The following is a 14,408-nucleotide window of genomic DNA, read 5'->3' on the forward strand; positions in this document are numbered from 1 at the left end:
ACAGCAGCAACCTAGCAGTGGTGGGGCTTGAACCAGCCATCTTCTGGTTACAAGTCCAGTACCTTAACCGCTAGGCTACAACTCCCCTAATTAAAAAGTCAGAAGTATACCTGATTATTAGCTGCTTGAACATCCCTTTCCAAAACCATGGGCATTAAAATGTACCCCCCCCTTCTCTTTTACAGCTATAACAGCCTCCACTTCTCTTGGAATTAAGGCTTTGGGCAGATTTTGGATGTTAAAGGAGCATTTGTTAGTTGACAGACTAAAATATTTCAGGGTTCAGTTGGATTAAAGCTCAGGGCTCTGTGGAGGCCACTAGAGTTCCTCAACGCCCAACTTGTCAAACCACGTCTCTTTGGATCTCGGATCTCGCCTTGTGCACTGGACAAATTAAAGATAATCAGGAGGAGCGTCTACACACCACAAGCCATAAGCAGATGGCAACACAGCACACAAGTGATTCAGTTTCATTAATATTTTCCTGTGTTGGATATTTCCTGGGAGTGTAGTGAAAAAAACTGCCACCCTGTGTTATTAAAAATATGGTTTTTACTATTGGAAAAAACTATCAGACAAACTATTATTTTGATTGTTGCAAATAGATAAATGCTTTTTGTAATTATTCTTATAGAAAGCAATTGTGTGAGTTTCAAGTGGTGCGGTAGTACAGTTGGGTGGGTGGCACATAGCAACATGGGTCCTGAGGTCCAAGGTTTAAGCCTTGTAAAGTATGTACATGGTCCACACAGGTTTCCTTTATTTACTCCAGTTCCAAATACATGGATAGGGTTTAATTGGCCACAATAATTCTATCTATCTATCTATCTATCTATCTATCTATCTATCTATCTATCTATCTATCTATCTATCTATCTATCTATCTATCTATCTATCTATCTATCTATCTATCTATCTATCTATCTATCTATCTATCTATGTCGATATAACCTTCTGAGCTGATGAACCTTGCTGATGACTACCATTCCTGTCATGAATGTAACCAAAGGGTAAAACATGACATTAAAATCCTAATAAAACATTGGCCTAAAAATTTGACTCTTGGCGTAAAAGAGCAAGTGAATACATACTGTAAGTGGTGGCTTGCAATGGACTGACACCCTGTTCAGGGTTGCTGGCTGGCAAGCAAGGTTCCTAAGTAGTGCTGGACCCACAGAGACCCTAACCATAAAGCATTTTTAATTGGACACAGTGTTAATCATCTTCATTACACTACATTGGGTACTAGAGGTGGGATTACATGTATGTTGTATAATATTTTTCATTCCACAATTAAACTTTCTCATCATGAAGCTGTTGCCAGAACCTGCTCTCTCCCTCCCATGGTGTTTATTCTGTCCTTTTCATATCTTATTTCTCTCTGTCTCTCTCTCTCCTGTTCTTTCTTCCTCCACCTCCCTCGTTCAGGTGAATCACGGTGCGATTTTGTGATAGATTTTTTTTGCATTTTTGGTTAAACGCACCTTTTTACCTTTATACATTTTCTTCCCTGCAAACTATAGACGACTAATTTAGTCTCATTGCTCAGTTTTAGTGCAGAACAAAAGTGAGAGTAAACACTTTTCTCTGTGCAAGCGCTGCGCTCTCCGGAGCAAGATTGCGCGCAGGAAGCAGCCGCAGGCGGAGCGCCCGGTTCTCCCCGGATTGGGTGCGAGGGCGCGGGCGGTGACAGCCGGTGTCCTCGGTGTCGCCATGGTTCTGGTGGTGGTGATCCTGATCCCGGTTCTGGTCAATGCAGCCGGTTCAGATCCGCGCTATGAGACTCTCAGTGCCTGCAGGATGATCTGTGATCCATACGGATCCAACAAGAAACCATCCCGAGCTACCGGGGAGGATTCCCGTGACCCGCGCTCCGTCCAGCCACCCACCACCTTCCTGCGCGGACCAAAAGGGGAACCAGGACGCACAGGACCCATCGGCCCGCGGGGTGAGCCCGGGCCACCTGGACCACCCGGTCCACCCGGAAAAGTTGGAGATCCGGGTCCACCCGGGTTACCCGGACTGATCAACGGGGTCGTAAACACAGCCACGTATACTACTGTTCCTAAAGTGGCTTTCTATGCCGGGCTGAAGAAACAACATGAGGGGTATGAGGTGCTGAAATTTGACGATGTGGTCACTAACCTCGGAAACCATTATGATCCAACCACCGGCAAGTTTACCTGCTCCATACCGGGCATCTACTTCTTCGTGTACCACGTGTTGATGCGGGGAGGTGATGGCACCAGCATGTGGGCAGATCTGTGCAAAAATAACCAGGTACTGCTACTATAACTACTGTACTACCAATAATATGCAGTCCTGTCAGTTTTTAATTTGTGTTTAATTATAAGCCCTCATTAATCTAAAGTGCACTTAAAGATACACATACCATAGTGATAGATATGTATATGCATCTATACATTTAGTAAAACTATCTATTCATTTATGTCTTCTGTTCCAAAGGACTACCACATAGGACCACCACTGACTAAACCATTCTTAGCAAAGTGTTTACTACCACTGGGATGAGAGGGCAAATACTGTATATGTTGTGCTACTGGTATCTCGTAGCAGCATTGCTGGATTATTTGTACAAATTATAGTTGCATACAGGTACTTCATATTACTTATTGAGTCATTTATTAGTGTCAGTTTCTGATCACAAAATGCTCACGGCTAGATATTTTTGATTGATAGACTATTCCCAATGCTTCTGATACTCATGCGGTTAATGTTCTGCCATGTTAAATGATCCAGTACCATATATAAGCTGACTGATAGTAGCCCTGACTAAGCACATCACAGCAGCAGATATAGGGGCCTTCACATCGGATTTGGTCCACATACACACAGTTATATGCAGTTTTTATGCCGAATGCTTTTACTGATGCAACCTCTCATTTCTATCCGGTTTTGGGACCGGCGTTGAGAGTGCACTGACAAAGTACACCTTCCAATGGCTAGGCTGACTAGACTGTTTGTTTGTTTGTTTTTCAGGTGAGGGCGAGTGCGATTGCTCAGGATGCAGATCAGAACTACGACTACGCCAGCAACAGTGTGGTGTTGCACCTTGAGCCCGGTGATGAAATCTACATCAAGCTGGATGGAGGAAAAGCACACGGCGGGAACAACAACAAATACAGCACGTTCTCCGGGTTCATGATTTACGCTGATTAACACAAGGTTTGATTACTGACTGTAAATGTGAATCACAACATTCCTGGCTTCTCTCAGAGACATTCAAATGGCCAGTGTGTGGAGGGACAATTAGTCCAATTGGCATGTAATTACATTGTTCGTGTAATTACAGTGTTTACTTGTGAATGAAAGTTGCAGTGTTATCGGCTGGACGAGATATCTATGTTGGGTATACTGGGGTTTACAGTGTTTGGAAAACGTGTGTTGGAAACAGTGACCTTAAATATGTAAATCTAATTTACATCACATCTTACATTTAATGAAATCACTGTGACATACACAACATGTTGTGTCTGTTATTCCAACTCATGAGCTTGTACAGCAGAATGCGTATTGTAAAGTTAAGATCTATTAAAGATTGTTATTTAAGTTTAGCATGATTATTAACATTGTGTTATGTTTTAGTCACATTTGTGGCAATGATGCATTTCTGCTTTAATAACCCATACACAATATAAAATAAAATAAAGGCATTTTTTAAATAAATAACTACTACAGTGTTATGTTGCCTATATTTAAATAATTGTTGTTGGGGGATTACTATAAAACTGTCCAGACACTTTTGCATTGTAAAACTTAAAATCCTACCATCATTAGAAGCAATTCACCATCAAAAAATCATTTATAATTATCTATAAACATTGAAATCCAAGAGCACAGGGCTATCAGTCAGATGGCTGATTCCCGAGCAAGGTCTTTATCACAGCTTCAGGTGCACCGTATAAGGCTGACATTGAGCTCTGACCCCCATCTTCCAACAAGATGGAATATGTACAAAAAATAATTTGATCCTCCAGGAGCTCCGGTTTCCTCCCATAGTCCAAAAACATGCAGTCAGGTTAATTGGAGACACTGAATTGCCCTATAAGTGAATATGTGTGTGTGTGTCTGCCCTGCGATGGACTGGTGTGCCTTGCGCCCATTGAAAAGTTGGAATAGGCTCCAGCACCCCCTCGTGACCCTAATTGGTTAAGCAGTTAAGAAAATGAATGAATGAATGAATGTACACACATCTGTATACATGAGAATTTAGGTATTCCTCTTCATTATATTCATATGGAAAGTTTTTAAGTGTATTACAACTTTTGACTTCAATGTAAATAGTACAGATAAATAGTTTTCGTTTTTCCTTAAAGAGAAATAATGAATATGCTATTTTACTTTTTAGTATACAGTAGATGCATTTGTATTTGTAAGTAGCTGTGGTCTGGAGAACTTATTTAAAAGCATGACAACTAATTACTGATTGTATTGGCTTAATGTAGATGCGTCAAACACATTAGTTCATTAGCCATTAATGGTCAACAATAATGCTTAAAGTGCATTTGTGCCCAGAATTAACCTGTCGGTGATGCAGCAAATCAATGACTGCATTTAGTTAGTATGTGCAGTTATTGCTATTGAATGCCGTCCGCATTGCTGGACTGTACTTTTCATCAGACTTTTATAAAAGAACCACAATCATTGTAAACATTGCACTGACGTCAAGTCCCACAGAGGAAAACTGATTAGCAGAGTTATTTGTGTGGAATCAAAGCCACTCTCATTTATCTTTGTGCCTGGCATATTGAACAACAGCCCTGTTCTATTGAGCCGAGGCACTCCTAATTAATCAAATCCAGAGTTTGTCCCCACTGAATAACAAAACAACAATGAATCCTTCACTGCATCGGAGTCTATTTAGATTTTATTTTAATTGGATAATGTTTACAGTGTGGCCAAGGTGAAGTCTCTGTAATGGATTTTCTTAATTTAAAAGACACACAGAAAAATAATCTAGTCAAATCTGGAGCTGCAAAAAGACGACCGAGCATCACATCAGTGAGAATCAGTTTTCATATTTGCTGCTGCAGCTTCCATTCTTCTAAAAGGGTTTTAACAAGGTTTTAAAACATAACTGCATGGATTTACTTGCAAATCCCACAGGGGCATTAACAGGCTTGGACACAATTCAGTCATAAGGCCTGGATCTCAGTCACCAGTACAATTTATCCAAAAGGCTTTAGAAAGGCCAGTTTTATTACACAAAATCTGTTCTCCAAGATGTTACTGAAACAATATAATCAGCTCATTATTCATTTTACAGTAAATATTACAGTATTATGTATTTAAGTAGTCCATAAAGCTTCTACATGTAGACATCACACTTATCACTCCAGAGATGAATATTCTCACTGCTACAGAGTCCAATAGTGCTACGCTTTACACCCCTTGTTTAAAATGAGGTCAGGTGATTTTTCCAGTCCTCTGTTTATGAGCTTGTGTAGTCTGCATCTTCAGAACTGAGATGTACTGATTTGTAAAGCTGTAAACCTTTGACAGTGCATGTTGGAAACCATTAAGCTCTTAACCCATTTTGCTGCCTGTGTTTTCTCTGTATATACCACTATGTGTTTCTAAATAACTGGCTCCACTGATTGAACAATATGTCCACATATATTAGCAGTCAAAAGTTATACAACTGAAGAAAGGTAACTGAACTCTACTTAATAAGTAAAGGTAAATAAACTATCAAGTGATTAGCAGATATGGGAGAAGTAAAAGTAAAGGAGTAAAACGTGGCCACTGATTTGGGTCACCATCACTGTTAAATCCCACATTAAATTAAAGGTTTGATGTCTGTATGATGATAATTCTTAAAGTTAAAAAAATTCTTAATGAAATGAAAAAAAAACAAAAAACTGTTATGTCACGGGAAGTGTCAAATCTCACAAATCTCCTCATTTTACTATTAATAATGCCAGATCTGATAGAAATTTACAGATGTGTCTGTGTTTTATTAACTCACGTCCTATTTATTTAAAGGTTAACCAGTGCTTGGGGTTCTCGATCAGTATTTTGTCCACCTGTGCTTGGCTGATGCCACGGGAAAGCATTTTCGGCACGATGTTCTTCAGAATGTGGGAGTAGCCATGGCCGCCATACTTCATCAGACGGTTCTTGGTGTGAATGTCATGAGAGACGACAATCCTGTCTTCATAGCCTTCATTAATAAGGAACGCCAAGCTGGTAACACAAAATCAATACTGAAATAAGTCGATTAAATGTGCAGTATGATAATCATCCATGAGAGCAGACAGACAAGGGGCAGAAACTTCTATGCACTTGCAAAAATAATGCTAAACTTTATGTACCAGCCTTTATTACTTTATAAAGGATTTCACCAATTAGATATTCGGCTTGTACAGTTATGACGTGTCCACTAGATGTGGCCAAATGCTCAGAATCCAAATATCCGCAGCAAAACTCATATTATTTAAATCTTGGCTGATTCTCAGTTATTGATTTTTTTTTGGGTTTGTGATCTGCATTGTAATTATAAGGCTTGAATAGTGTGAGCCAACAGGTAGCAATTTAATTGGGACTTCAGCATTCTAGCTAATATAATCTCTAAATAGGTTTAAAGCAATACAAGCACCTGTACATATATTATTCTAGTTGGGAATGGGAATAAAATTAAACACCTAGGGGACATTGTGGAAGTTACCCAGTGTTTTCCAGCACCATCATTAAAATACCAACTGTGGACATACTGTATCTTCAGGAAGACTGGTGTATTATACCATCTCTACAGTTCTTGGTGCACATTAGTAAAGCACTATTTTCTGTTTCCTTTTAATAGACACCTGTCTGTAAATATTCTTTAGATTTTATCTTCTGTGGGACTTACGTTTGAACCCTCTGGCTGTCACTGGGCATGTCGATATCCAGATTGAAGGGGTAATTCAGCATTTCTGTTCCAAAGAGGTCATACTCAAGGTAGCTGCCCAACTTTGCAAACTCCAGCAATTCTCCATGATCAAGTATGGTTCTGTCAACAGAAATGTTTTTATTGACTTACTGACATTGTCAGCATCACACCAGCAATGGCTACAGTTTTATAAAAAGATTGCATTTGTTCATATAGTAAGGTAGAAAGTCCATGGTATTTGGGGCAGATGTGGGCGTGACCATGGCAGGGGTGAACAAATCATGTAATAAAAGTCTAGTTCACACAAAATCATAATTTTTCACCTGTCCAAATGAGACATGACAGTTTTAGAGATGTCTCCTCCAGCCTCCTGCAGGATTCGGATGATCTCTCTAGGTGCGGCAGTGTTCCGGCCTGGGTGGATGATCACTGGGCAGCCCAGCTGTTTCTGAGCGTGTGCAGTGGCCTGCAGGACTTTCTTTTCGCTGTCTGTGATTGGCCAGCCTGTGCCGATCTCTCCGATCACACCACAACAAATATCTGTACCGTCAGCGCCATGCAGCACCTCGTTCATGATTACAGCAGAAAGCTTTAATTGAACAAAAATAGCAGTAATTAACATCAAATCAAACTAAAAATAGTGGTCATTAATGTGCCTTGAAATGGCATAGTTACATTCTTGCATGAGTTTGGTAAGGATTATAGAAATTGTATGTTTATAAATGTAATATTTATAAATAAACAAAAAATCAGTTTAATGGTCAATTAGTTATAGATGCATGGTTACACAGCAGGTAGTATGGTCCTGGTCCCAAGTGTGAACCTGCCCACTGATACCTGAGTTTCCTCTAGTTTGGGTTTTTCTTACTTCCCAAAAGCATGCAGAAGGTAGACTGGCTCCTCTAAATAGTTGACTGAGTGAATGGGTGAGTGTATGATGCCCTAATTGACTGTTACTCTGTCTAGGGTGTAATCTGGGTAGGTTCTGGACCCACCACAACCATAATTAGGATCAGTTATTAAAAAACATGCCAGATACACTTTATCCTGTGCACAAACCTTCTCCACAGTCATCTTCCTCGTCTCGTCTGTGTGAGTCACGTCTACGTAGTACCCCGCCCCTGCCACAATGTGCACCCCAGTGTCCTTGGCCAGCTGGCGTAAAGTGGTCAGATCTCTGGATATACCCGCCGTTGTATTTTCCACCATCGTGCCTCCTCCGGCCTTTTTAAAACAGATCAGCTCATCACGCACTGCCTGAATTTCCTGGCACAGGAGCAGGTTCTCCCGGTGGCTGTACGGGTTCTGCTGAAGCCAGTGAACGTTCTTCATCTCGATGGGTGCCGTGGCCAAGTCCTCCTGTCCCGCTGCTGGGGGGACGAAGCAGCACTCGAAAGTCATAGTAAGGTGCTCGTGGGTCATGGTGCGACCCAGATGATCTGGATCCACCGGCCCCAGCACGGTCTGGACTTTTCCACTTGGTGTAGACATGATCTGTAAAAGACAGATAAGGACATTTAAGACTGGTGTGGTAAAGATTTGCTTTGTACATTATAAGCAACAGTTTCCCTTCCTGTTCCATTAAAACGTTACCTATTTAGGGCACAATGTGAACTTTGATCATGTAACTAACAGACATGCATTTTTTTTATTGTTGTTTTAATGCAGGCGACACGTTTTGTTGTTTTGTTTTTTCATTAAAAATGTCATAATGCAATTTCTGCAAAGAGAAAACCTAAAAAAATGTAGTTGTAGGCAAGTTTGGACCCCTAATTCAATTCCATTCCCTTTCATGCATTCTTGATCCCTACTTACTTTGTATTGTAGTCTATACTAATTTGGATTTCATGGATTATTATTAATAAACTAAGTGTTATAAAATTTACAAACACAGTTGTATACAAGAAAGAAAAGACAAGCAAATAACAAATAGGACAAATACATATTATAAATGTAAACATATGAAACATACAGTGATACAACTGCACCCTTAGTAATGTTTAACATAAATTAGCTAAATGCATTTTAATATATTTCAGTAAACTAAGTCATATTATATTTAATAATCACGGTTTAAAACACACCGACATATATTTACATTAGCAGGAACTCTACCTTCAAACGAAAACTTGCTTAGTTCAACAGGATCTGGCTGTAATGCAATTACCTTTCCTCGTAAATACATAGTGCACTAGATAGGGTGTATATTTCACTTTAAACAGTTTTGCTACGTAGGGTAGATGGATCTGTTTGTAGCTAAACCCAAGTAAGTGAAATCTCGCTACACGAATAACAAAATATCGCGATATTGTCTCGCTGCTTAAGCTAAAGCTAGAAGACTTGAAAATTTTTTATTTATTTATTTATAAGGATTTTAACGTCATGTTTTACACACTTTGCTTCCATTCATGACAGAAACGGTAGTTACTGCTTACACAAGATTCATCATTTCACAAGTTTTATTTTTGTTAATCCCTCTGTCTCTGTGATATATTGGATGAAGGAGATTGCAGGCAGAGAGAGAATCTGTTTAACTCTGCACATTTATTCTCAACACACACACACACACACACACATATTCATGCTTACAACCTGTTACATGTGCATTCACTTAGTAATTCTACCCTCATTATTTTATATAGTCATTAAGTATTTACTGCCACCTTTTAGCCGTTAACTAACTTACAGTTATATATCACCAAATACAATTCTAATATACTACAGTCTTGAACCCCCCAACCCCCTCAGACATTACCATTCATTAAAATAAACATCTGAATCACTCATACATCTGTTTTTTATTATGTAATACAGGGTAAAAGTGTCAGTATAAAAGTTGTAGTATGTAATGTGGGTTACACTTGATAAAATACAACTGTTTTGGAGCAATTTGATACATATTTTAAAAGCTGTTGAAGTTATTAATATGCTGAATACTTTAAATGCTATTGATGTTATGAATAGAAAATCAGTTCTATTCTGCTGTTTTATATGTATGTTGTTTTCTTTTAATAATAAGCAGTAGTTTTAATAAACTAAGTATAAAAAAGTACGTCCAGAAAGCTTCTCTGCACAGTGTGAAGCAGCATGGGTCCTGAGGTCTGTAAAGTGGTTCAGAATTCATTCCTGGATCCTTCTGGATTTTCTTCAGGTACTCCGGTTTTCATCCACCCTCACAAAAACATGCAAAATTAGGATTGGCTGCACTAAATTACCCCAAGATGTGTATATGAAATGGTTAAATGGCATATAACAGTTGAAAAATCTACAATAAACTCGTTCATGAACAAACTAGAGTTTCAATATTCAGTCACACGGATGCCAAAATCATTAAAATCCCAATACTACCATGACAAGTACAGTACATCTTCAAAAACGTACCTGTACGGTACTTATTATCATGCTGTATTCATATATTTACTTTTATCTATGATCTTTTTCATGAAACCTGATTAGCTAAATAAATATATTGATAAAATATACCTGCATGCTTGATTATTTAAACTTTGTTCAGTGCAAAAGTCTTACTTGTATATTATAATTCCATCTTGGATAGTTCAGATCTTTAGATTTAGAAATGTTTATCACTGTAGAGAGGTGGTTATATCACAGCACATGATTATTAGCTGCAGCTTTTGACACCATTAATCACTCCATTCTTCTGTCCCGCCTTGAATCCTCTGTCAACATCACTGGTACTGCCCTTTTGTGGTTAAGGTCATATCTCATAAACAGACAACAGTTTGTTAATATCAACAATTGTAGTTCTGCCATTGCTCCACTGTCCCAAGGCGTTCCCCAAGGCTCAGTGTTAGGTCCCCTTTTGTTTATTCTTTATATGCTCCCCCTTGGTGACATCATACGTCGGCATGGTTTACATTTCCACTGCTATGCTGATGATATTCAGCTTTACATCTCCTCCAAATCCATTAATACTGAACTTCACTCCACTCTGACAAATTGCATCACTGAAATGAAATTGTGGATGAAAGCTAATTTCCTCAAATTAAACTGTGAAAAATCAGATATGATCATCGTAGGTCCTACAACCCTGGCAAAAACCACAAAAAATTTTCAAATTACCATTGATAATGACACTTTGTCTCCGTCTTCTAACATCCGAAATCTTGGTGTAATTTTTGATAGCAACCTCTCTTTTGACCGCCATGTAAATCACATCACCAAAACTGCTTTCTTTCATCTAAAAAACATAGCACGTCTACGTCCATCACTCTCCTTTTCTGCCGCCGAAACCTTGATTCATGCTTTTATTACATCCAGAATTGATTATTGCAATAGCATCCTTTATGGTACATCTAACAAAATCCTAAAAAAACTTCAGTATATCCAGAATTCAGCTGCTCGCCTCCTTACTCATACTCGCTGCCGTGATCATATTACACCTGTTCTACAAAAACTTCATTGGCTTCCCGTTGCTCAACGCATTCAATTCAAAATTCTTCTATTCACTCACAAAGCTCTCCATAATCAGGCCCCATCCTACCTCACCGACCTGCTCCATCAGCACATTCCCTCCCGTAGCCTTCGCTCTTCTGAGGCTAACCTACTGTCCATACCCTCTAGGACCAAGCACCGGACCTGGGGTGACAGGGCCTTTTCCATAGCTGCTCCATCTTTATGGAATGCTCTCCCCAAACACCTACGAGATTGTCCTGACCTGTCCAAATTCAAGTCACTTCTCAAAACTCATCTATTCAGAGTGGCATTTAACTTGTAACAACACAAAATAAATGCTTTTATTTTTGCTATTCTTTTTAATAGTTTTTATACTTAGATCACGACAGAAATGTGAAGTCCTAGATCCTAAAACTTGTAAAGTTTTCAGTTTCCTGATTGCATGTAAATCTGTCCTGTTTCTGTCTAATTTTAAGAAATTGTTCTATATTTGTTGTTCTCTCTCATAATTTAGCTAATTTTTAATGAACTGTCTTATGCTGCTCTCTTTGTTTTTATCTTAATTATTCTTGATGTTGATGTACTATTTTGATTTTGTACTATGATTTGTATGGTGTATGTACGTATTTGTTTTGATTATTTGTCTTATGTAAAGCGTCTTTGAGTATCTTGAAAAGCGCTATATAAATAAAATGTATTATTATTAGAGTGATAAAAGCTGAATTTTTGGTGCCAGAGAATTAGATCAAAGCTGAACAGTCTGAAGCAGATGCCTTCATGACTGTGCAAGATGGTGCATTGGTTAGCCACATGTCCAAGCACGAGGTAACAGAGATTAAATGTATCTGCATAAAGCTTGACCAGGTACTCAAATCTAACACAAGTATGATCATCATGTTGTTGTAATGCTTTCCTAAACAGATTGCAAGATTGATATTTAACTGGATTGGATTTAATTTGAGTAAACACAAAAGTCTCACCTGATAGCACATACGGTCGCTTAACTTAAATAGATGTAACTTCACTCAGACAGAACATGGGTTATTCGATTTTGCACAAATTTGTGGAGTGCAGCAAAAAAGGCAAATCTACTTTTCACCCAAATTATGTCGGTTGCATTACATTTATTGCATTGAAGAAAAACGATAAATAAAAGGCTTACTGGTCTGAGACTAATAAACGAATAAACAAACAGGAAGAGCAGTGAGGATTTTTTTTTAAACTCAGAAGATACAAATTACTGTATAATTGTGGCAGATTAAAATAAGTCAGAATACAGATAAAATCTAAAGACTTATAATCTTTTTTACTGTTTGGAATCTAGTAGGCACTCATAAGAATTGTTGAAGCACATATTGAGTAACATTAAGCTAAAACAAGTTGTTCACTTATGTAAAGTCTTTTACAACCCCAATACAAAAAAGTTCCAATCCCTCTTTGGTTTAGTGCTAGGGATGGACTAGCACCCAGTCCAGGATGTTCCTGGCATGTGCTCGTTCTTTTTTATGGTACTAATGCTCTCTAGTGGTACTAAAGTGTACATGCAATTTATGTTATTAATAACACAATATATGGAATGATAAGCATGTTGACTTTAGATGCTCCTGCCATCCCATAATCCCATTAGCTTTCCTAGAATGTATTTAAGAAGTAACCAGAGTATGTAGAAAAATCATGTAAAGAACATGCCAAACTGAACACTGATCTAACGTGTGGCTTGAGCTGAGGTCTCAAGAAACCTAAAGCTGTGCAGCATCTACACTACCTGCTGCAATACCCTACTGGTGTTCTTTGTACAGATACAAGCACTTACTATGGATCATCTGTTGCTAGATACAGGAGCATGCCTAAAATACAATAATCATAATTATTTGCCGATAAAATCCACTCTTTCTGTTCTGTTCTGTCCAATCAGTTTAAAACACAGCAAAAATTACACACATATTTTAACAGATAATTAGAATTAGGTGACGTGGCTGTAGTTTCAGATATTTTTATTTCATTATGAAGTGTCATTGTCTATGATTAGAGGCCCAGACTTATTTTTTGTTTTACGTACTCAATGACTTCACTTTGGACAAGCCAATCCTTGTCCTTATAGGCGTTTGGCCTGTTGATAGCAGAGCTGAGATTCAAAGTTTGGGTTCAGGATAACAGCTCTGGTGTGCTAGCATGTTTAACCACTGCGCCACCAAGGGTCTAACAAGACTGAATAAACTTTCTTAACTAGATTCAAACTGTGCCATCTAAGACGGTACATAACTAACTGATCATGTGATCCTGTCAAAAGAACGACGTGATCAATACAGATCTTTGATATCTTTGTGTTTATTATTGTATAATCTGCCCTTCACAATCATATATAAGACATTACATGAGATATTTACAGCATGTTCATATGTACACATCTGCCTATGACAAACGTTTGAGACTGAGAGTCCCATGACTGTCCCGTCTCCAGACCTCAGAAGTGTTAATTGGATGAGGGGAGTGCGTCACTTGGCTGCCTGCACTCACAGGAGGTTTTTACCCATTAACACATTTCCTGTTGCTCATTAATGAGACCTGGATGATGACGATGAAGCCTGCTGATGATGTGAGATTTAATGGTTTTAATAAAAGTGACAATTATGAATGAAAATGAGAAAAACAAGGCATGTGATGATGGCGTCACTTCCAGCGAGGACGGGGTGACTGAGTTTAGAACAGTGGTGCTTTATTTTAAGACTTAAATATGAAATATTCAGCATTTTAACGACTGTTATGAATATGAGAGCAGTACAGTACATTTTCATTTTTTAGATTTATGTGAACTAGCAGATTTATAATCGGCTCAGTATAAAATGTTTAATATGCATCATAAAATCATTCACACGTCCGTCTGAGCTTATACATTTTAACAGTGTGTATAGTTGAATTATCTGGATATATTTCTTTATTCTTAATTTAGTGCAGTATCTAATAAAACAGTACATCTGGAGCTACGCTAATCTTAATGGGTTGGAGATTTTTTACATGGTTACATTACAGACTGTATTATACATGATAGAATATTAGTAATTATTCTATACAGCATCTAGGGTTCCTACTAGTATTTAAA

The 14,408-nt window shown here is 38.3% G+C and overlaps 2 protein-coding genes across 2 annotated transcripts; one reads left to right on the forward strand and one right to left on the reverse strand.

Annotated features, from left to right (window-relative positions):
• Positions 1-1,698: 1,698 nt before the first annotated feature.
• c1ql3b (complement component 1, q subcomponent-like 3b) lies at positions 1,699-3,667 on the forward strand. The gene is made up of 2 exons (XM_062988138.1): positions 1,699-2,280; positions 3,001-3,667. The coding sequence occupies exons 1-2, from the start codon at positions 1,714-1,716 to the stop codon at positions 3,178-3,180; spliced, it is 747 nt and encodes a 248-aa protein (XP_062844208.1). The 5' UTR covers positions 1,699-1,713; the 3' UTR covers positions 3,181-3,667.
• Positions 3,668-4,858: 1,191 nt separating this feature from the next.
• pter (phosphotriesterase related) lies at positions 4,859-8,441 on the reverse strand. Its single transcript, XM_062988114.1, has 4 exons — positions 7,952-8,441; positions 7,216-7,481; positions 6,872-7,012; positions 4,859-6,207 (listed from the first exon to the last, which is right to left on the reverse strand). Exons 1-4 carry the CDS (start codon positions 8,381-8,383, stop codon positions 5,997-5,999), a joined length of 1,050 nt encoding a protein of 349 aa, XP_062844184.1. The 5' UTR covers positions 8,384-8,441; the 3' UTR covers positions 4,859-5,996.
• Positions 8,442-14,408: the final 5,967 nt, after the last annotated feature.

This window comes from Trichomycterus rosablanca, chromosome 25, assembly GCF_030014385.1.
Source record: "Trichomycterus rosablanca isolate fTriRos1 chromosome 25, fTriRos1.hap1, whole genome shotgun sequence".
Taxonomy (NCBI): domain Eukaryota; kingdom Metazoa; phylum Chordata; class Actinopteri; order Siluriformes; family Trichomycteridae; genus Trichomycterus; species Trichomycterus rosablanca.